Source organism: Podarcis bocagei (genome assembly GCF_964188305.1).
Source record: "Podarcis bocagei genome assembly, chromosome: 1".
NCBI classification, from domain to species: domain Eukaryota; kingdom Metazoa; phylum Chordata; class Lepidosauria; order Squamata; family Lacertidae; genus Podarcis; species Podarcis bocagei.
The window spans coordinates 105676276-105701218 of record NC_138125.1 but is presented as its reverse complement, the minus strand read 5'-3'; the positions used below and the strand labels follow the sequence as shown (position 1 = coordinate 105701218).

At 42.1% G+C, this 24943-nt stretch overlaps 2 protein-coding genes across 3 annotated transcripts in view; both read right to left on the bottom strand.

The window, feature by feature from the left end:
• Positions 1 to 23950, bottom strand: part of EPC2 (enhancer of polycomb homolog 2) — a 46916-nt gene extending 22966 nt beyond the window's left edge. For both annotated transcript variants that reach the window (XM_081167660.1, XM_081167661.1), the window contains exons 1-2: positions 23574 to 23950; positions 115 to 274 (exon numbers count right to left, since the gene is read on the bottom strand). In XM_081167660.1, coding sequence (XP_081023786.1) covers positions 115 to 274; positions 23574 to 23726 — 313 coding nt within the window. In that variant the 5' untranslated portion in view covers positions 23727 to 23950. The remainder of the gene's footprint in view (positions 1 to 114; positions 275 to 23573) is intronic.
• KIF5C (kinesin family member 5C) overlaps positions 1 to 24943 on the bottom strand; it is a 326400-nt gene that overhangs the window by 106108 nt on the left and 195349 nt on the right. The window lies entirely within an intron of this gene.

Sequence of the window (24943 nt, the reverse complement as noted above, 5' to 3'; positions counted from 1 at the left end):
TGAGGAAATTACATTACTTCTTCAACTTGAAAGTACTAGTGGACATCTTTTGTCAGCAGCCACTCTAACTTTGACATTTAATGCAAAAGGAAAAAAAAGTAACAGTGAACTTACGTTGGATATGAATGAACTGTTTTGGCTGTTTAAACTCTCCTTTGTATAGACGATTATAATAGTTGACATTACTTTCTGCTTCGGGAACTGGAATAACCATGTTCTCTTTCTTTTCTCTGAAGACTTGCTGTGCTGAGATAGCTCGTTGCAAATGGTGTTCCTAAAAAGAAAGTAGTAGTTTAGATGTCACTACTGCACTATAGAAAAACAACTAGCACAATATCCTGCCTTATCATAGTGAAAATAATAAAATTTGGAAAAAGCTTGATTTCAGAATATTTCAATAGGTCAGATAGACAATAATGCTTCTCCTTAAAATGAGAAAAATATTTTTACTAAACTATTATATATATTCAAGGGAATGTCTCATTCATCCTTCTTCAATAAACCCATAGGTTACAATTAAAAACAAAACAAAACTTTCGAGAAAGATTGCTCTCATTGCCTTGCCAAGTAAGAATACCCTGCAGGCAAGCAGGCAGTGAATCTTTATAGAAACTATTGTTCTTCTTCTTATGTTAAACCATACATAAATACTATAAATATGTGTGGGCATGAATACTAGTAAACATGTTAGTGGGTTAATTACTTTTGTGCATTTTTTTAAACAAGGCAGCTGTAATGAGAAGATATCTGGCAAAGGGAAGAGATTTTATGAAGTACTTTCCAGATGTGTGAAAGATGTAAAGGGCAAAAGCCCCTGCTCACTTTCCACAACACAACTGAAAACGATGAATGCAGACATAGATTGCAAGTTGATTAAATTAAAAAGCTTGTACCATGCAATGCCTCAAAAACAGGGTCAGTAAAGGAACTGCTGGATCCTAAACCAACCTATTTGTTAGAGTGGGGCCCTGGGATAGTGGTGAGATCCACGAGAGATCCTGGGGCAGAATTAGGATAACCCTGCCCATGAAGACTCCTAAGCATCATGATATAAGTTTTTAAAATCCACAATGAGGATCAGAGCTTTCTCTTTTTTCAGTACACAAATATTTTAAAGCAAAAATGTACTAAATACATTAATTATTAATCCCCCCAACAGAATATGTGTTGCCTGCTTTATCACTTAAATTCTTATACTTCAAATAATAAACACCTTTGCAAAAAGACAATCCTAAATTTGCCATAATTTATTTTAAATCTTCATTAATCACCATGTACCACACACAGTGCTTGTGCTTCAGATAAGAAATTTCCAAGACAGGTATCAGTTTCTTATAGGAATGTTTCAGTGGACTTTTAGGTTAGTGTGAAACATAGTTACCTTATACTGAATGAGACTACAGTGGTACCTCTGGATACGAACCGTATCCGTTATGGATCCCCGTTCACATCCTGAAGTGAACGTAACCTGCGTCCGCACGGGTCGCGATTTGCTGCTTCCGCGCATGACGTCATTTTGACCGTTTGCGCATCCGCGAGTGGCGAAACCCGGAAGTAACGTGTTCCGTAACTTCCAGGTCGCCGTGGAGCGCAACCTGAAAGCGCTCGACCTGAAGCATATTTAACCCAAGGTATGACTGTAGTAGTTGGAGGAAAAATGTAGCTCATACTGCTTGCAGAGTGGATCAATAATTAAAGCCATTCTATAAAAATGACAATATTAAATAATTTCAAGGAAGAGAAAGCTTGTGTCATCCATCTACTGGCCATGTTCAGACCATGGTAAGTGTGATGTGAAGGCTCATAACCTCTGTCTGCATACATGTGCTCACCTCCCACTCAGCTAAGGAGGAATTCAAAAACTTTTGCTTTTAGCCAACCTTCACTTCCTAAACTGTTAAAACAAGGAATTGTTAATACAGTACTATGTTGAGTTTCAAGGGGCAAATTTCTGAAACTGAAAGTTTAATGTTTGCATTTTAAGTTTAAAATGGCAGAATGAAATACAGCCACTATACAAAAGTGTAAGAAAGAAATGCTTTCCAGTTCTGAAAACCATTACTCCCCAATTAATGTGCATTTATTTATTGTATCAACATGGTAGATTTAGAGGCTGCCCTTCAGCACCAGGCCCCCAGGGTGGTGATATCTGAAGCTCATACATTAATTACATGCCCTATCTATTCCTGAAAATAACATTCAATTTCAAATCAGTTTGTTCTATTATGCTCTGAATAAAACCCTTATGAATGATATCTCATCATACAAAAGCAACCTTTGCAAAACATGGATACTCAAGAGGCTAACTGCATAATAGAACAAGCAGAACTTTCAACAAAATGTTTCAGAGTGGAGTGCTCCTCTTCACTTCTGTGGTCAGTTGTGCCCTCCTATGGGTACTCCATTCTATATACTGCACACTGTTAACTCTCTTAACAATCAAATTTGTAATTTGTCATGAGAAACTCAATAGACAATTTAATGGGAAAGAAAGAAGCAAGACTCTCCTGAACTCGTTTCAGCTTCTTCTTCTTCTTCTTCTTCTTCTTCTTCTTCTTCTTATTATTATTATTATTATTATTATTATTATTATTATTATTATTATTATTATTCAGCTTATTATATTATAATACTTTACAATTGGTGGCTAAGTTTACTTTCTTCTTCCTACCCTGGCCCCTTTTTCTTGTGTGTCATGTTTTGCAACTGCAGGCTTGCAGGCAGGGACTATTTTGTTTTAACTGACTTTACATAAGCCACTCTAGGAGGCTTTTTGGCTGAAGGGTGGGATAGAAATACTATAAATAAATAAGAAAGGAAGAAAGATGCACATGAATAAGAAATTACACACCATTTAAAATGGCACCAATTTACATGCAACCTATCTTATGCCTATTAAGAGACTAATTTATAAAGTGTAATAAGGTTAGAAATTGAAGAGCATATACTGCCCTTCTTAGATTCCACCTCAGAGGCAATCACAGAACCTGAGCCTGTGCCTCCCTCAAACCACCAGTCAGTGGCTCCTAAAGCAGGTTTGACACCTTTAAAGCAAAAGGCTCTACTAATTCAGGGGTTGGCCTAGATGTACAGTATTACTTAAGGCTCAGCCAGGGTTTGCCGGTTGTCTGAATAACATTCAAGGTTGCCTTCCAGCGTTGGCTCAACTTGGAGCTATCCAGGGTGCTACCCATTTTGCTTCTTCACCTTTTGGCCTTGACTGCAGCTTGCCTGACTTTTTTAATAATCATGACCTATCCGCTGCTATGTCTCACCTTTCCTTAATGAAACCTGGCCTCTTCTTTTCTTTACTTACTGAACCTTAATGTGGAAGTGGTGGTACAGGACCTTGCCACAAGTGCCCAGAACACGCCTCCCCTTCAGGCTAGCACTCTATCTCCCAGCTGGGACCCCTGGGAATATATAGGAGGGAATAAAAAACCCAGAAAAGGTCTACTCTGTTTTAGTGTTAAACCACATACATGGAATTTGTTATAAGCAAAATGCTAAATTATTTCCCCTACCATGGGGAAAGGATCCTAATTTGCCTTTCCCATTCAAGTTAAGACTTGACCCTTGACCGTTAAAAGAATGTGTGTGTGTACACATCTATACCACTTAAAACAACAAATATCTCTAAGTAATTTACAATAAAATACAGTAACAATAAAAATGCAAATATCTTTCAATAGATTGGTCCTTAAGGCAGTTTAGGTCCTTAAGGCAGTTTAATACAAGTAGAGCCGAATCAGTAGCAAACTGGTTTAGGACTTTAAATGCCAACAACAAAACCTGGCTCAGTACCTAATAGGCAGCCTGAACAACTTTTTCAAAACTACTGTAATATGTGTAAAGCTGGGTGTCACACTAAGCAACCCAGCAACTGTATTTTACACTACCTAGTTGCAACTTCTGAACCAAGTGTAAGGGTAGCCTCACATGTAGTACATTACAGTAGGGACAGCCATAGTTGGCACCAACTGCAGTTGGTGTGCCAAGAGCTCCAAACACAGCAGTGTACCTGGAAGCACTTTAATACATACACCTGCTTCTTCAGAGGGAATATAACCCTATAGAAAGTTGGTACACAACCCAATTGTCTGAACTGGGAACCACCCAGCCATAGAACCTCCATCTTGTCAGGATATGGTCACAAGTTATCAATATGGTCACAAGTTATCAGCACTCACACAGTCCATGAGTGCATCCAGGTACCAGCGTTCAAAACTCTTATTGTTCTAGGCGCATTCTGAGACAGGGAATTTTGTTTATGAGAGCAGTTTCTAAGCTCTGGGGGCAGTACTGTGCCTAAGATTTCAGATTAAAATTGCCACTGCTGGAACAAAAGGAGGACCTTTTGCTGCCTCCTCACTTCCAGCCACTCTCTGAGGACTGGAGAATGGACCCTCATAAGAATATTAGGGAGGCAGACAGGGGATGTATGGCTTTGTTTTTTGCAGTCTTCAGATAAGGACTAGACTATGCAAAAAATGAATATAAGATTTTAGCTGCAGTTAATTCATTTTTGGCATTGTATTCTTGTACAGTAATAAAAAAGCACGCCTAGACATTCCGTTGCAGCACCCATAACCTAGCTTTAAGCTGCCATTTAGCTCCTAGCTTTCTTATCAGTTTCTAACACTGCCAGGTACAGTGGTACCTCTGGTTGCGAACGGGATCCATTCCGGAGCCCCGTTCGCAACCTGAAAGGAACGCAACCCGTGTCTGTGCATGCGCGGGTCACAATTTGCCGCTTCTGCGCATGCACGTGACACCATTTTGCGCGTCTGCGCATGCGTGAGTGGCGAAACTCAGAAGTAACCCTTTCCGGTACTTCCGGGTCGCCGCGGGATGCAACCTGAAAAGACGTAACCTGAACCGAACGTAACAAGAGGTATGACTGTACTGGTTTAGGTTCAGAGAAACAGAGTTGAGTATCACCAGCATACTGGCAACATGTTGCCTTATCTCTTCTAACAACCACTCCCCATGACTTCATACAGAAATTAAATACAACTGGGGACAAGATGGCGTGCTGTGGCACCCCACAGCACAACTGCCAGGGGGCTGAGGTGCAGTCATCCAGATCCATAAGCAGGAGTGAAACGGTCCCACCCCCAACCTACAGATGCAGTCCAGGAGGATACTGTGGTTAAGCTATCAAAAGCTGCTGAGAGTTCCAGGAGAATCAACAATCACACTCTTCCTGTTCTTCTCTTGAAGGTGATCAGTGACCAAACCAAATTCTGTCCCCCAAAGCAAGGGCTTAAGTCATACTGGAATGGGTTGATACAATCATTTCATCCAAGAACGTATGCAGCAGAACTGCCACCGTCCAGTGGAATACATGGATCAGGAAGTAATTCTGGTTTGAGAGGTCCAGAGAATATCCCCTGGCTCAGGAAGGTTAAGAGCAAACATTCTTAACAGCAGTGTTCATGTAACTTGACCAGTTTTCATACAACGTGGATGGAGATAGGTGGCTGAATCAAATGGTGTCCCTTCCCATTTCACTGACAGATGATATTCCCCTTCCCCAGCCCTCTAAATATGCTCAAGAATGGGAGAGAGACCTTTTGGAACAGTATGGAAACAGGAAATTGGTGAAAGTAGCTTTCCACCCTGTTCTGGTGACAAGAGCCTCTGCTGGATCAAAAAACTTTCCAGCAGCATGAAGAGCACCTGTTAGACATGCTTAGAAAATTGAGGTAATTTAAATCTGTTTTAGTATTTTAACTTTTGCATGTTTTAAAGTAAGGATGCACTATTATATCTTTGTAAACAGGTTTAAGCGTGTATATTTTTAATGAATGAATGAATGAATGAATGAGCCCAGTGTGATGCCCTTCTTGAGTACTTTTGCCTGGTTGGAATGAACTGTGATAACACTTTTTGAGTGTTTTGGAGCTGTGTATGTGTAAAAATACCTGACTTTTGTATGAAGAAATTTTGGAATGTAACCAACTGCTCCATACACCACTGGAATGTAGTGTCTGGAAGATTCCCCCAAATTCAGTCTGTCACCTCACCACTGTGGCCCAGTTTGCACATCACTCTAAAACATTCTTCTGACAGCAAAGTATACATCAGAATGCAATTATATATCCTCCTCGCTAGCGATCCCTGGTTTAGTGCTACTTCTGAATTGGACATCACAGGCTTTTTTTCACTCATACCATACTCAGTAAGCCAATACCAAATTTTAGCTGTCATTGTGTTTTTCTGGAAGTGAAAATAATCACAACCCCCAGATTAATGCAAAAAGCAAGGGAGTATGATTTGTTTCCTTCACAAACCAAGTGGGGAGGAGAGACAGCCTATATCAGCACATTCATTGTGAACCATTAACTTGATAATGCAAGAAACCGTAAGGGTCATAATCCTGGAATCTGCACCAGTACCCCCTCAGGTTGCAGAGCTACAAGCAGGGCTGGCCAAAATGTTTTTGCACCCAAGGTAAGTGATGTTAAATTCTCAAGAATAATCTTTTGGAGAATTTTCATTTAAAGTAGGAGAATATTCATTTTAATGCATTGAAAATGATATAATTGTAATGCATTGAAAATGATATAATTACTTAGTATACATGTTTATTCATGGGCAAACTTGTTCAGATGGCAACCAAAAACTAAATAAAAATATAGAACGTCAACTGTTTAAATCAAGGCCACCTCACATGCTGTTACACATAATTGTATAGGTCTAAGTACTTTAAGTGTATAAAGCATTAAAGCTACTTTCTGCAATTTAAAAAAAAAATCACACTATATGGCCAAGGGTATAGACTTGCTAAGAATAAGGTCACACCAAAATAGAAAAAAGGCTATATAGTTGAAATACATATGAATTCAAATGTTCATCAAATTAAATGAATAGCATTTTTAAAACTAAAAAACCCACAAATGTTTTCTGTAGCTCACATTTCAGATCTGCCAATGGTGAATGACACAATGCCCAGTAATGTAACTGGATTTAAAAAAATCATTATTCATTACTTAACACAGCTTGACTTATTATTTACTAGATTTTTAAAATGTGGGTTGTAAAACTGGTTCTTACATTAGAATTTACAGTTTGTGGAGAATATTCTCTGGAGAATTTTCTAGCAGAGAATATTCTCACCTCACATCACTACTAGATGCAAACCACAAAAAGGGCACCCCCCCACCCCCAAGTGAAGGAGTAAGATCTATAGTGGGAACAAGGTTGGAGGGCAGGGGAGACAAACAGCAACTGTTCATCAAGTGGCTGCTGTAGAGGCAACATGGGGGTGGGGGGCTGCCAAGGAAGCAGCAGATCTGGCCCGAAGGGAGCATGCCAAAGCTGTCACCACCACCATGGCAGCAGCAGTGGGCGATGCATTCCTTGGAGGCTGGATCTGCTGCCCCTGTGGATCCTGCCACCCTACCTCATGGGTGGTCAGCCCTGAGTACAAGCCTTGGGTTCTAGGCATGTGCATCAATTCTAAGAAGTAACACAGGGCTGCCTGAAGCAGGATGTACAAAGGGAACAAATTAAGAAATAAAGCAAGCATAGAATGAAGAGGAGTATGTAACTATGAGTAGGGAGGTACTTAGCTAGTTTGGAAACAACTACTTTTAAAAATGTAAACAATGAAAAGGCAACTCCATCCAGGCTAGATCAGAATACAAAGAGAGAGCATATAATTAGAATCTGAACTTAGATCTCCCAATTGCTAGTGCAGCACGACACTATAGGAAACTAGGCAAGAACATTTTTACAGTCTCTCTCAACAAAAATAGCTCCACATGCATACACATACTTATGCCACATGCTCTCTCAAAGCCCTCGATTAAGTATTCACCCTCAAAAGATTTCAAATATTTAGATATGCTGCAAAACAGCAAAACAGACTGAAAGATTCTTAACTGTGCCATTCAATATATGTCTACTCAGAAAAAAGCCTATTGGATGTACTCTCAGGTTTAAGATAGCAATTTAAATCACTATTCAGTTCTTGAATAAAGTATGCATAGCATCCCCGTTTTTGTTAAAGTAACTGCAGAGCTTATTTATTTTTAAAGAACGTAACCTTGGAATCCACAACTCTGTGTGTGTGTGTGTGTGTGTGTGTGTGTGTGTGTGTGTAATTTTCTAAGCATATATAAATGACTGAGGCAAAGAAAGAAATGAATGAAGCACACTCTACTCTTAATTGTTATAAGGTATTAAGTAAGCAATCAGAGCTCAAAATTTGCAGTAGACATACTACAATAAGACATAATCTAATTATCTGTGTGACCTAAGAAAGAGGAAGAGAAAAATTAATTTGAATGACCAGCAGCAAACCAAAATCCCAGGGGCAACATTGCCTTCTGGACAATCTGCCAAGGGACAGATACCAGTGGTGAGCAGGGCCAAAGGCAAAAATGAGTGGAGCAACAAATGCACATTCTACTTTTGTACAGTAGGCCACACACTCACACACCCCTCTCTATCCTCCATCCAAGCAGGTAAGAAGTATTATCCATGTTCAAGGACACATTCTAGCCAAGCAAAAGCACTCAAAAAGGGTGTGAAGAAGGGCTAGTGAGGAGCATGACCTAGAGGGCAGGCTGGAGAAAGCCCCACTTGGGGGTGTTCTAGTGACCACTAGAAAAACAAGCTGATAAGAAAAAGAGGCACATAACCCTAAAGCAGGTGTGCCCTTAATTTCAATAAAGGAATATAATAATGATAATTATTATATTATCTATCTCTCATCTGACTAGGTTGCCCTAACCACTCTGGGCAGCTTCCAAGAAATTAAAACACAATACAACATCAAACAGTAAAAACTGAACAGGGCTGACTTCAGATGTCTTCTAAAAAGTCAGATATGGTGCTTGCTCTCCCTTCTGACATTTGGGGTCTCTGCTTCAACTCATGCCAACTGTACTTAACTTGCTTCACCTCTGAAAGCCTCCAAATTCCACTAAGACACCCCACTTTCAGCTTGAGATTAATCTGATGCAGAGTTCAGTTCAGTTCAGATATGAAACTAGACTGACTTCTACTAAGAAACATGCTTGCACAACCATCTTAAGAGAACCTTCTTTCTATATGAGGTGACAGGGAGATGACTGGGAAAAGCTCCCTTGTGGTTGTGGCATCCCATTTTTATGGAATTCACTTCCCAAAGAGGCTTGCCTGTTACCTTCTTTACTATATTTTTAGCACAATGCAAAAACACTTTTATTCTCCTGGGTTTTTAAGTTCAATGTATTTTATTAACAACCTGTTTTATTACTCCATTTTTACCCCGCTGCTTTATTTGCTGATTATGTGTTTGTATTTTATAAAATAAATATTGAAGCAAAAAGGGAAGCAAAGTGTGAGGTAATAGGTATGACAATATACTTAACTGAAATCTTATTTTTAAATAAAAACAATTTTGCTTTCTACTCCCCATCATTTCATCAACAGTCATGCAATCTATGGTATATTTCTTTCCACAAACATCTAGCACCTCCTTTAATGAGCAAAAGCCAGAAACAAATTAGATACAGTCAACTCACAACGTATGCATGTTTAGCTTGTGTGAATTCTGCTTTATGCACTTGAACAAAAAACAAAACAAAAATAAAAATAAAAAGGGGGCATCAGGAACGTTTTGACTATACGTGATTTTGACTTTATGCGCTATCCCCAGAACATGCCCCCTATGTAAGTTGAGTCAACAGTACAGTGGTACCTCGGTTTTCGGGAGTCTCGGAAGCCGAACGTTTCGGTTTTTGAACGCCAAAAACCCCGGGAGTAATTGCTTCCATTTTCGAACGCGCCTCACAAGTCAAATAGCTTCCACTGCGTTTTTTTTTTCTTTCAATTTTCTCGATTGACTTTGCAATCAGCTCTTTCTGTCTTGGTTGTCAAGCATTTCGGAAGTCGAAAGGTCTTCCACAATGGATAACATTCGACAATCGAGGTACCAATGTATAGCTAATTGCAGTAAGGGTTTTTGCAGTTTACCTTGTTATAAAAAAGGCAGGTGTTATTTATCTTGCTGGAAAAAGACAAATTGTCAAATTTTGTATGTACATACAACATGAATTCCTAGTTTATTTCCACTGCAAAATCTGTGCTGAAGCACACATACATGCAAAACAGATGCAGAATTGTGTTCAAGGCACTTGATCCTGAGCCTCTGTGATACTTAAAGGTAAAAGGTAAAGGTACCCCTGCCCGTACGGGCCAGTCTTGTCAGACTCTAGGGTTGTGCGCTCATCTCACTCTAGAGGCCGGGAGCCGGCGCTGTCCGCAGACACTTCCGGGTCATGTGGCCAGTGTGACATCGCTGCTCTGGCGAGCCTGCACCAGAGCAGCACACGGAACGCCGTTTACCTTCCCGCTATAAAGCGGTACCTATTTATCTACTTGCACTTTAAGGGTGCTTTCGAACTGCTAGGTGGGCAGGAACTGGGACCGAAAGACGGGAGCTCACCCCGCTGCGGGGATTCGAACCGCCGACCATGCGATCGGCAAGCCCTAGGCGCTGAGGATTTACCCACAGCGCCACCCACGTCCCCTTCTGTGGTCCTTAGGATACCTCTAACAAGGCTTAGGCTTTAAACTGAAAAACATCAACAAAACCTAAGATGCTTTGATCCCAATATGTGCTCACAGAAGGGGGTTTATATAAGGAGAACTTGACTGTGCCCAGTTTGGGACAATTCAACTCTCCATCACAGCCCAGCATCCAAACATTTAGGAAATGTTTTTTTAAGGAGGCTTGGAGGTTTGCAGGTAGGGCTGTTCAATAAATCGCCATATCGTTGGAATACCAGTACAGTGGTGCCTCGCAAGAGGAAAAGAATCTGTTCTGTGATTCTTTTTGTCTAGCGGTTTTTTCGTCTTGCGAAGCAAGCCCATTGAAGGATTAGCGGATTAGCGGCTTTTAGCGGCTTATCTGCTGATCGGATCAGCTGATAAGCGGCTTAGTGGCTTAGAAAAGGGGGGGGAACCAGCAGGAACTCGCAAGACATTGTCGTCTTGCGAAGCAAGCCCATAGGAAATTCATTTTGCGAAGCACCTCCAAAACGGAAAACTCTTTCGTCTAGCGAGTTTTCCGTCTTGCGAGGCATTCGTCTTGCGGGGCACCACTGTACTGAAATAACATCACGGTAAGTGTTTCAACAAGCCAATATACCAGTGAACAAAAGGGGGTGAATGATACTTTGCATGATCAGCTGAATGATACTTTGCAAATAATTTGCAGGCAAGTGTCTCCTGCTTTGTTTGCTCTCTCTCCCCTCACAGATAAGAAATGAAGATAAGCCCTCACACAAACCAGCAAATTCTTTCAGCTTTACTGGTATCTATCCACTTAGCTCAGCTAATTATGCAGAGCTTGCTAACAATCCAGGAGGAACCCTCCACGACTAGACAATCAAAGAGGCAAAGTAAACAAAGAACTGGAAAGCACTTCTCTCACCAGTGGGAAAAAGGGGGGGGGTATTTTTATTTTCTGCTGGTGTTGATATTGTTAGTTCCACCTAAACAGCTTTCTTCCATATTAAAAAGGATTTTTTTTTTAATTTAAAGGAGACTATCTCCTTTAATTTAATTTAATTTAATTTAAAGGAGACAAATCTAGACAGCATCTTAAAAAGCAGAGACATCACCTTGCCAACAAAGGTCCGTATAGTTAAAGCTATGGTTTTCCCAGTAGTGATGTATGGAAGTGAGAGCTGGACCATAAAGAAGGCTGATTGCTGAAGAATGGATGCTTTTGCATTATGGTGCTGGAGGAGACTCTTGAGAATCCCATGGACTGCAAGAAGATCAAACCTATCCATTCTTAAGGAAATCATCCCTGAGTGCTCACTCCACCCCCATCGTTCTACCCGGACACTGAGGTCCAGCACCGAGGGCCTTCTGGCGGTTCCCTCACTGCGAGAAGCCAAGTTACAGGGAACCAGGCAGAGGGCCTTCTCGGTAGTGGCGCCCGCCCTGTGGAACGCCCTCCCACCAGATGTCAAAGAGAACAACAACTACCAGGCTTTTAGAAGACATCTGAAGGCAGCCCTGTTTCGGGAAGCTTTTAATGTTTGATGTATTATAGTATTTTTTGGAAGCCGCCCAGAGTGGCTGGGGAAGCCCAGCCAGATGGGCGGGGTATAAATAATAAATTATTATTATTATTATTATTATTATTATCACTGGAAGGACAGATCGTGAAGCTGAGGCTCCAATATTTTGGCCACCTCATGAGAAGAGAAGACTCAGTGGAAAAGACCCTGATGTTGGGAAAGATTAAGGGCACAAGGAGAAGGGGACGACAGAGGACAAGATGGTTGGACGGTGTTCTCGAAGCTACAAACATGAGTTTGACCAAGCTGTGGGAGACAGTGGAATACAGGAGTGCCTGGCATGCTCTGGTCCATGGGGTCATGAAGAGTCGGACACAACTAAATAAATAAACAACAGCAACAATCTTTTTGCTTGTTTGTCCTCCCTCCCGTCTATAAAAAGGGAGAGATTGGTGGGATGAGGGTTGAGGGGGGGGGGGCTTTCGGGGAGGGGATGGGAGAAAATTGAGCTGGCTGCCTTATGCTGAAATGGGAGATTGGGTACTGTGTAAGAATGATGGGGAGGGTGTTTTTCAGAAAGCAGTGAAAGCAAATGTGTGTCTATTCACAAGCAAGCCCTACTGAATTCAATGGGGCTCATTCCCAGGAATGTAGAAGTAAGCTTAGTTGAACTCAGTGGGGCTTATGCATGCAGATTTCACTTAGACCTCTGAGTGGGGAAGCAGACGCAACTTGACTAGTAAATCACTTAAACTACTGATAAATTAGTTGAAAATATATTAAATATAAAAATAGAAGTTTCTTTAATATTTTTATTAAATCTACTACTTCCTTACATTTTAAGGCCCTCCACCGCCAAAGGGAGCCTCGTCAAGGCCCTCTGCTGCTGTGAGGTGCTGTGCTGCGTGGAATAGCAAACCCTCCACCGCTCTGGGGTGGTATGGTGGGACCCTCTGCCACTGCAAGGAGGCACAGAAAGGCCCTCTGCTACTGCAGGGAAACACGGCGCACCCTCCCACACCACTGGGAGGCATGGCAAGACCCTCTGCTGCTGTGGGAAAGCACTGCACACCCTCTGTCACTGCAGGGAGGTATGCCAGGACCCTCTGCCCCTCAGGGAGGCCTAGCAAGGCCCTCCGCCACTGTAGATATATATTGTGATATAACAAGATATGATATTTAGATGGTGATATATCATGATGTTGAAAACTAGATGTCACCCAGCCCTATTTGCAGGGGGCATGAAAGTGCTCTTCCACCAACTACCTTCTTCTTGAGCACTTCTTACTAGCAAACCATACAAAACATGTAGCCAAACCCCACCTTAAGCATCCACTAATCAGGTCAAACAGTGAGCAGGCATGGGCTGAAGGAAGCAAACCAATTCTAACGCTCAGTACAGCAGCAAAACATCCATACCTAAGATTTTATATGGAGCCCTCCAAGCCATAGTGATGGGCTTGCAACCAAACTAGGGCCACAAATTACCAAAATTGGTAATTCAACACAGGAACACATGTCACCAAGAAACACAATGGAATGAGTTAAGTGTCTCAAGCTGTTTTGAAGAACCACTGCTCTAAATTTTCAAGTGTTTTTTTTAAAAGGAAATTCTATCATACTGAATAGAAAAGAAACCTGTTCATGTATATAATGGCAGGCAGTAACTGTACTGGACAAGTGCAGAATCTGAAACCCACTGTGTTGTAGAAATGGCATAAGTGAGGTAGTTTCTAACGGAAACAGTAATCTAAATCCAAATAACTGTGCAACCTGTTCCACATACCATGGGCTTGAACAGTGGCCCTCTTTACTTCCTGGTAAACCTCTCTTGAGTATAAAGAAATTTTGAAGGGAGTGTGTGATATATATAGGGGGCAACAGTTCAAAGGGCAGAAAGCATACCTAAACCAGGGCAGATAAAAAAATAATGATTTTTTAAAACCAGATTTTTAAAAATTTAAATTGGATTTTTAAAATAAAATGCTTTTGGAGGGGAAATCTTTCTAAATATAGTTTTCTATTTAAGTTACATTATAGTTCAAAGGCTATTCATCAGGAAATAAGGATTTGTTTTAAGTTTTTCATGTGTGCCAAAACTCAGTCTAAGGTGGGGTTTTTTTTAAAAAAAAAAATGTTTAACCACATCAGTTAACAAACATGGATACATATGCTATAATGTTACTGTTTTAGTTAAATAAATTGTTTAAATTGTTATTAAGGAAATGATTATTTTTCTCCTTCCAATAAAGTACAGCAGAAAAGTTGTCCAAATATAAAGTTAACTTATTAAACCTCACAATAATTTCATAATTATCTGTCAATGTATTTCTAATAGTATAACCAAATCAGTAATTTTTGATATAACTGTAAAAACTACTCTGAAAATTTATTATTCCAAAAATGAAACCTTCATATGGTTGTAAATATTAAGATTATACCAGCAAAAATGAGTCTTTCTGTTAAAAAAGTGATTTAAATCAAATTCACCCTCACCTAAACTACCGTAGTTCTTTGGATCATAACCATTGTCATTTGGTCTGTCAAAGTTAAGAAATGAGAGGAGCTATTCTGTAGCTAGCCAGATCTATACAGTCATATCTCTTGTTACGTCCGCTTCAGGTTGCGCATTTTCAGGGTACGTCCCGTGGTGACCCGGAAGTACCAGAAAGGGTTACTTTTGGGTTTCGCTGCTCCCACATGCGCAGACACACAAAATGATGTCATGCGCATGCACAGAAGCGGCGAATCGCGACCTGAATGTGCGCAGACATGGGTTGCGTTCCGTTCAGGTTGCGAACGGGGCTCCGGAACGGATCCCGTTCACAACTTGAGGCACCACTGTACAAGCAAGAGTCTGATCCTGGAAGTGTGACAGTAAAAACAAAGCAAACCTTTAGCAATACAACTGGAGGTGCAGGGGAGGGGGGTTTAGAAACAGAAAACTAGGGGAAAGGCGGATTGAATTATATTTAACAATACAACCTCCCCACTCGGAATAATATACTGGGCATAAACTGACTGTCTCCTGCTGCAAAAACTACAGTTTGCTTATTCCATGCTTACTTAAAGAGAGAAAAGTTTCCAGCAATATTTTTTGAACTGGATCTTCCTCTGTACCAGAGATGCTGTGTGAAAAAAGTGAATATAATAACCTTTAATCTGCCATTTGCCCGCTCACCAGGAGCAAGAAGAAACTCTCCACAGAAGAACAAACTGTATGTGACCCATGTGGAGGACTCTTGGTCTCCCACTTTGCAAGCAATTACAAATTTAGGGGGTATGGAGGAGGGAGAGAGGGGAGCAAAGTCCCACTGATAAGGCGTAAGGTGATTAATGCTGCACAGTGCTGTTTAATGCTACATTGTATACAACCTGTCTATCTTGCCACCCTTCCACTGCATTATGCAAAATGTTCTCTCAGAGTCAAGGATTTATCTTTGCATTTTCTGCCTTAAAACTCTCTTTACTATATACAGTCTACCAAAAATGACCCCAACAAAAACTACCATGGTGATTGAAAGTATGGCTCAACACATTCAGCATTCAGTTTCTACTCAAAATATTCAGAAGCAGACTATTCCTTATTGATTTTCAGCTGTATACTGTTCCTGAACACTGAAGCTCCATTTCTGTTTTCATGACTATTAACCATGGATAGAACTACTGTATTCTGTGATTTTGTCCAATAAAAATAAAACCTAACTAAGATTCTACATTTTATTCTCAAAGTTTAGTGTGCCTTGTGTGAGGTACAGTGGTACCTCGGGTTACATACTTAATTTGTTCTGGAGGTCCGTTCTTAACCTGAGGCACGCTTTTGGTAATGGGGCCTCCCGCTGCCGCCGGCACGCAATTTCTGTTCTCATCCTGGAGCAAAGTTTGTAACCTGAGGTACTACTTCTGGGTTAGCAGGGTGTGCAACCCGAAGTGTCTATAACCTGAGGTGTTTGTAACCCAAGGTACCACTGTACCTGCTTTTGTCTGTTTTGAACAGACTGCCAATATCACTGGAAGATCACAATACAGTGATATCTCTGGTTGAGAATGGGATCCGTTCTGGAGGCTGGTTCGCAACATGAAAGGAACGCAACTTGCAGTGGCGCGTCTGCACACGCGCGGGTTGCAATTCATCGCTTCTGCGCATGCATGCGTGTCTGTGCATGCACAAGCGGCAAAACCAGGAAGTAACCCTTTCCGGTACTTCCAGGTCGCCACAGGATGCAACCTGAAAAAATGTAACATGAGGTATGACTGTAATTTGTATTGAGAGAAATAAATACAATTAATCTACCCACTCTCTTCAGGCTGTTAATAATCTTATAAATATTTGTCATACCCTTTATTGGCTGTCATTTTACTATAAGTAAAAAGCACCAAAAGCTTTCAGGTGAGGTGCACCAAACCCCCGTTTATCTTAGCTTCCCCCTGTTGTACCTTTTCCAGTTATACAGCAGATTTCTTTTTCTGGGAGGGGAAGTGGGGGAGACATCAAGCATAAATGTACAAAATATTAAAAGTGTGACCACACTGTGGACTACAGCTAGATTTTCTCTAGAAGAGGAACAGAGATCCAGCAGGTACAGAAAGAGATCACACCAGTAGAGAAAGAGACTGCACTGTTCACACCAAAACCACCTTCCATGCTGTTACAGAGTGCCCCCCAAGCTTTTTAGGGAACATGGAGTGGGGGAATGAGTAAAAATGGTTACTCCACCCTCTTCTTCCAGCACAGGCAGAACTCTACTGAGTGCAAGCCTGGATCCAGCACCATCAGATTTACAGAATGTCACAATGCTATTGGTGTTTTATTTTCTGTCCCTTCCCTAATACAGTCATACCTCGGGTTGAAGCAACGTATTTTTCACGCTATAAGACGCACCCGACCATAAGACACACCTAGTTTTTAGAGGAGGAAAACAAGAAACAAGAAAGCAACGCAAAGCCTCTTGAGCGAAGAGGCAGGAGTGCTCCAGCTGCGCTCAAGAGGCTTTGTGGGGCTATCGCTGAAGCCAGGAGAGCAAGAGGGATCGGTGTGCACCGATCCCTCTTGCTCTTCTGGCTTCAGCGATAGCTGCACAGCCTGCATTTGCTCCATAAGACGCACACACCTTTCCCCTTGCTTTTCAGGAGGGGAAAAGTGTGTCTTATAGAGCGAAAAATATGGTAACTTCGGGATAAGTATTTTCGGGTTGTGCGCTGCGGCGACCCAGTAGTAACAGAGCGTGTTACTTCCGGGTTTCGCCGCTCGCGCATGTGCAGAAGCGGCGAATTGAGACCCATGCACGCGCAGACGCGGGTTGCGTTCGCTTTTGTATGTGAACGGGGCTCCAGAACGGATCCCGTTCGCATCCAGAAGTACCACTGTAACCTTTTAGCACCGACCCCCCCCTTTCATCGCCAAAGCTTGGAAACTTCTTTATTAACACCTCTGTTCCTTTTTCTTTTTATGTAATAAAAAGCAAAGGTGTAGAGAAGGGAAAAGGCAGGACACAGGGGAGGGGGGTGTAAAGGGAGGGAGGATATAGGTCAGATTGAAATGCCTATATCAGGGGTCAGCAAACTTTTTCAGCAGGGGCCCGGTCCACTGTCCCTCAGACCTTGTAGTGGGCTGGACTATATTTTGAAGAAAAAAAATGAACGAATTCCTATGCCCCACAAATAACCCAGAGATGCATTTTAAATAAAAGCACACATTCTATTCATGTAAAAATACCAGGCAGGCCCCACAAACAACCCAGAGATGCATTTTAAATAAAAGCACACATTCTACTCATGTAAAAACACGCTGATTCCCGGACCGTCCGTGGGCCGGATTTAGAAGGCGATTGGGCCGCATTCGGCCCCCGGGCATTAGTTTGCCTACCCATGGCTTATATACTTGGAAACACTTCCCAGCTCAGGAAGTTGTTCTAGGAACAAAGATCCAGTTACTACCAACAGTACAACCAGCCCCAAAGCAGAAATGACACTTTGGGCAAAGAATTCAATATAAGAAGCCCATCTGGAATAAGAGAAATTTGGAAATCGCAGTCTACAGAAGGATGCATGTTCAAATACAGAAAGCATACTAAACTCCTCAGTCCTTTGTACCACCACTGGCAAAGGTTTGGCATTTTCAGTAAGCTTTCTACTGTGACTCCAAGATCTCTTTCCTCAACAGTTACAGCCACTTTTGACATCCTCAGTTTATGAGACATTATTTTGGTTTATTTATTTGTTTAATGTGCTCAAGGTTACATTGAATCTAATGTACTAGTTGGTTCCTAGTCAACCAATTTGAAAAGATCGTTTGGGAGTTCTCCACAGCCTGCACATCCTGAATAATTCTGTGCAATCAATAAATTATATTTATTTCACCCTACTCCAGATCATTGATTAATAACCAGAATTATTCCAAATTTAGATTCTTGGGTAACTCCATTGTTAACTTCCCTCTAATGCAAACCACCTGTTGATTTATTCAACTCCCTTTTTAAGCAGTTACTGATAAAAATTGCTTAGAAAATCTGTAATTTTTCAAAATATATTTAAATCCAAATTTAGCCTTTATCTACCAAATCATTCTAATTTCACGTCTACTGACACTATCTAAAAATTATTTAAAATCTACTGAAGCAATATTTTCTGTTGCAGAAAAAAAAGAATAATTCTGTGTCATCTAACATAGCATTGCATAACATAACATAACATAACATAACATAACATAACATTACATTACATTTCTGGCCTTTGCAGAACTATCAGTTTACACGGGCAAGCATGATAGGAAATGTGGTTCATGTAGGGCCAAAGGTTCCCAACTGTTTTTGTCTCAAAATCTTGTGTCGCTCCACTTGAGTCCACTACATGAACCACTATTATTTAATACACAACAGTCTCTAATGCTTTATGCATAAATTAGATTTTAAAACATGTATGCATTAATATCATCAAAATTAATGCTGCCTTTATAACCACAGTAGTGCAGCTAAAGGCTGGACCATAGGGCTAAATTCTAGGGCCTCACAGTCCAGCCCTCCACCAGTGACCACCTAGAGCAGAGAAGATGATGTACTAATTTTATTTGAGTGGAACTGCATCTAATTATTGTAGCTACTCAAGTGGCACTACTGTCATGTTTCACTTATACCTTACAATCACAAGCAACACTACAAAGTTACATCTATTCCACTTCATGTTTCTGTGATTCTGCACCAGCAGAACTGATCCCTAAAAAGGCTATGCAAGTACTAACTAAAAAATAAAATAGTTATTTACACCAGGCAGGGGGAGAAGAGAGATAAAGCACCTCTTTATTAGGGGTCCACCATTTAATAAGATTAATCAGTACCCTGATCCAGCCAAGCCAGTTGCAGAATTGGTTCAAACAATGTAATTTGGGTTACCTTGCTGCAGAAGTCATCCCCCACTTTAACGAACAACAAGAGTATACCCAGTCTAGTCATAAACTCTGTCAACCCACTCCCACACTATTTTAAGACCTCTGGCCCATTTACAGAAGCACTGTACTCATCATCATCAATGGCAATTATAAGCAAAACTGACTGAAATGTGACTGAAATGTTTTCCACGTACAACTGCATGAAAGAAATAAAACTGAGGTTACTTTATAATGCCTCACCGCATGTATATATCCACCCTATTACAACAGAGAGACCCACTTGTAATATGCCATAGTAGTCTTTATCCTTTTCTCAAACAGAAATAGAGAGCAACCAAGAGGATGTGAATGAAGTGAAATTCAATTTATTTAAAGTTAGAACAGCCTTCTTGAGTCTCCAGATCCTGTTGGACTACAAATCCCACCCTCCTTGACCGTTGGCTACGCAGGCTACGGGTGTTCCAAACTGGAGTCAAACAACATCTGGGAAGACAAGGTTGAATAAGGCTTAGTTAGAAGTCCTATTCTAACATGGGGAACAGATAGGCAAACACACATAATCATCACCCCAGCATCAACATCAAGCAAGACAGTCTGGAAGAAAAAATCTAAGCATGTTCATTTGAACATGGCTAGAAGCTTCCCCAAAATTGGAAATCCTGCCTTATTCAACCAAACACACATAGAACTTCCTTCAGATGTTTATGCTGAACTTCAGTATGATCGTCTGAAGAGCCTGCCATGCAGGGGCACTGCAGCAGGACTTGCACGTGCACTCCAGTCCCTCTCCACTTTTACCTCTTGCATGTTCAATAGGGCTATAGAAATGGCAAGGATACCATTTTAAGGATGGATATTGTATCCTCAAACCCCTTTTTGTCAAAGAGGAAGAGACAGCACCTTGAGCCAAAAATATCTGCGTTCCAAAGAAAGAGAAGTCCAGGGTCAGGCTTTTTTGGTGGCCACTCCATAGGAGGGAGTATGTACACTGGACCTGGTGCATCTTTAATAACTAAGCTTGGTCTGGGCCAGGCATAGGCAAACTTGGCCCTCCAGATGTTTTGGGACTACAACTCCCACCATCCCTAGCTAACAGGACCAATGGTCAGGGATGATGGGAGTTGTAGTCCCAAAAACATCTGGAGGGCCGAGTTTGCCTATGTCTGGTCTAGGCTAAGAATGGTTGGTTCCCATCTTGTCCAAGCAGCCCTTTCTTTAGTTTGAGCCACTTCCTCTCTACGGAGACAGAACCCAGTACCAGACTTGCATCTGCAGCCCGGCACAGAAGCTCAATGGGAGAGGTCCCACTGAAAAACAGTCAACCAGTGCAAGGTTTTCCTGGCAACAATTTCATGGGGAAGTACTGAGAATGACATAGGATACCAGATCAGAAATGGCAGCCATGTATAGAGGAACCCTCACAAAAGAGTAGGTATCAAGATAAACTAAGGGTTTAATTACGTCAGTGGTTCCCAAACTTTTCCCCCTCATGGATCATTTGAAAACTGAAGGGTCTTAGTGGACTATTTAATTATTTTTAATGATGCACTGTCCAAGATGCTTTATGATTTTTATTTGTGTCTTTATTGCTTCTTATATATTTTATAACAATAACTACAATGCTAAATAAAAGACAATTAAAAATCAGGATGACTATTTAATGCAATGAATATGCCATCTCTTGTCTTTAGCCACAAATCCAGACAAGCTGTGGACCACATGAATGAGGCTCACAAGTGACTGGGTGGTCCGCAGGACAGTTTGGGAATTCATGATGTATGTAAACCTCTTTGTGGAGTTCATCAGAAGAATATGTAAATGTATAAATTAAATTAAATATTTGTTTCAAAGTTCATCCCACTGATATCAATGTGATTTTTTAGTAAGCATGGCTAGCATTGGGCTTGAAGCTTACTAACTATGCAATCCTATAAATGTCTACTCAAATAAGGCCCATTGCTTTCAATGTTAAATCCAAGTAAGTGTGCATAGGATTGCTTTAGAACATTAATATTATTCATATTTATTAGTTGCCTTCCTCACAAATGTGGCTGAAAGGAGATATATATCTTTTAAGTGGCAGTCTAAGTGGGTCAGATATCTGCACAAAAGACACTCTGGGTCATAGAGCCATACTAGGAAGTAAGACTCACTAGACACGGTGGGACTTAGTTCTGGCTAAACATGCACATGACTGTACAGCAAGGCTTCAACCTAACTGAAATGAGTCCGAAAGAGACTAGCAAATTTTGTTTTCAAGAGGCATATTTCATATTTAACTGTAAATTATGACTGCTTTTCAAAAAAACCCAGTAATAAAGGTTGTATATGTTGGAATAATTTAAAATGTTTTTATTAAAATTATACACAAAATTTGCAAAATTTAATATCCAGATTTTAAAAAGAATATTAATTCCACTTTCTACAAAGTGTAAGTTGCCGTAACAATATAAATCTGATCTCTTTTAAACTAAACAGCTACTGGAAAAAAGCAGTTAAATTAGTAAATATAAACTACATTATAGTTTGCTTTAAAAATACATATTTGCATTAATTCACTTCCTAAAAGGGTTAAGACAGCTGAAGTATTAACAATAGTCAATATATTATAAATTATAATCCAAAAAAATACAATGAGGTCATAATCATGAGTTACCAATGATTACAAAGATGCCTCTCTGTTTTAACTGTCAAACAAGGAAGCCAATCACAAAGTGTGCGACCTTCTTCTAACAGTCACAACCAATCCAACACACAGTGGGCTGGCAATGAGGCGGAGAAATCGTTTCATTGAAGAAATTTCTGAGGATACATTTACTATCAGCTCTGCATGCAAGCACAGCCACTTTAGAGGGGCAGCTTGTACACAGAACAATATGCAACTCCAACTTTTAAGAAAACTACTAAAGAAGCACAAATAATACAGACAGCAGGTGTCTTATCTATAGCATACAGCAAAGGATTATACCTATACTCCAGAAGCAACCTTAACATTTAATTGAAATCATAACAATGAATTAAATCAAACTATCACAACCTAATAGAGATGTGAACTAACAGAAAGCTGGTATTTCACACCTGCAGCCCATTACATACATTCAACCACCACAAACAACTGTCATCATTTCCAACATTAGTGGTCACTTGCAGACACTTCTGTTGTGAATCATTAAGTCTCAATTACAATTCTATACACATTTATTTAGCAGTAAGCCCCACTGAACTCAGTGGTAGTTGCTTCTGAGTATATGCATGTACTGGATTGTGCTGTCAGTGTTGTTTTGGCAACAGAAACAAATCAAAATATAACGGAACAGTGCTGGATCACACAGATTAACGTAAACCATAAAATTCCCGTATTTTTGTTCTGCACGGCTCACAGGTTAGCCAAAGCAAACTGGCAGCGTTAAGCCCCACTTGGATGCATAAGTGCGGGCTGTCAAAATAATATGACAGCTTCCGAGTCTTGGGATATGGTCCATTCCCTGCGAGCTAAGCACATCACTATTTCATTAAACTCAAACGGAAGCAGGACCCTGCTTCCTTTCCCCTAACGTACATCTCTGCTATTTACCCAGCCAGATACAGCGCTGCCATCACTCGCTGTGCTGCTACGAGAGCAGCCAGCTGCGAATGTGTACGAAACAACATGAGCTATAAGGAAGGTCTGATGCCCTGGAATAAAGACACTCCGTCAAAAGCAAAGGAGGATATGGGAAACTCTAGGAGCGGCTGCCGTTTTAAGCCCAAGCCCGCCTAATGCACATAAACTGAAGACCAAACAGCAGCAGCAGAAGACAAGCTCCGACAAAAACGGCCGGCGCGCACACTCTCCCATTCAAGGACGCCTTTTGCGCTTCCCTTCCCTTCCGCCAGCGTAAGAGCCTTCCCCTCTCACTCTCCCCGCCCCTCCTTAATCAAAACACTTCGCGAGTCCTGGGGACGCAAAGAAGATGGCGGAGCAAGGCCCCGCTTACGGCGCCGGAGGAGAGTTTACGCTGCGCTGTTTACGCAGGACCCCATAGGGAGCGTGCGCCGCTGCGGCGGCGAGCGTGCGTAGCGGCGCTTGGTGAATGCCAATGGCCTATTTCCCGTGAGGGGAGGGGGGGTGGAGATGTCTGATAAACAATGGTGCCCCCCCACTTGCGCGACTCCCTTACCGATTCCTCCTCCTTCTCCATGCCAGTCGGCATCTGCGGCACGGCGCGGTTGATGGAGACGCAGTCATTGAGGTCGGGCATATCCTTGCCGCGGTAGATGGGCAGCGGTTTGGCGGCGTCTAGCGCCCGAGCTCGGAAGGAGAGTTTGCTCATTGTCTCCCCCTCACAATAACACCCCGGGGCCGGGCTGGGGGGGGGAGTGTGTGTGAGGGGGGACCCCCTCACTACGGCCTCGCCGCCGCCGCCTCCCAGCCGCTCCCGGACCCGGCCCGACACACCATGGAGAGCCCTGCCGCCCCGGAACAGCTCCGCCGAAGAGCCGCCCGCAGCCCTAGGTCCGCGCCGGGCTCGCTCGATCCGCTCCCTGCGCCATGGCAAACATGGCGGACATTAACCAAAGCGGCCAGCGATCCCGGCAGCCAACGCGAGAGCGCGGGGAGAGGGAGGGGTGGGGAGAGAGGAGAAGTGCGAGCGCGCGAGCGGAGCGAGGAGGGGTGGGAGGGGGGAAGAGAAAGAGAAGCGGGGAGAGCGAGAGGAGGGGGGGAAGGCTGCGCGCGCAGCCCCAGCCGGGTAACCCGCAGAGCGGGCTGAGGGATACGAGACCCTGCCGCCGCCGCCTCGCTCTAGCTCTGCTTCCCGCCCCCACTCGCTCGCCGTTCCTTCGCCTCACCGAACGCCGCTGCCGAAGGCGATAAAGTGGCCGAGGCGCTGCTGAGGGGAGAGCTCCAAGAGCGCCGTCGGGACCTTTCCTTCCCACCAGCAAACTTCCACCCCCCACAAAAAATGCATAAATGCCTTCTCCAGTTAAACCCTCTATTTATAAAGGAATTGGCGGCTTCACACATACCTCTTTCACACGGGTTCGAGAGCACAATACGAACGGGGACCGGCACGTGTATGAGGGCGGTGGGGGGGGGGGAGCAATGGGCGCTCGGAAGGTCCCTGTTGAACGCTGAACCCGGGGCAAACCTGGGTCTGGATTTCTGCGTAATGTGTGAAGCCGGCTAGGTGACTGGAATAAGAGGTGAAGAACAGAGCTCCCATGCTTTTTTCCTTTTGTTTTCTGTATCATTGGTAGTAGCAGAGTAGAAAACAGCATTTCAGCTGAGGTGACACTTTGCCCCTCTGCCAAGATTGAGAACCCCGCTTTCAATTCTAGTCGCCTTCCAAACAACCCGAGGCTTAGTTTCGCATCAGGGATAAGAGACTAGATAATGAGAATTATCTATGGTCTTTTATTCATCAAGTAAACTTAAGTAAGGTGCTGTCAGCACCTACACATACCAATTGTGTTGGAGTGTCAACACAAGGGGACTTGTGAAGAAGGCGCAGCAGAGACTGTATTTTTTGAGAATACTAAGGAAAAACCA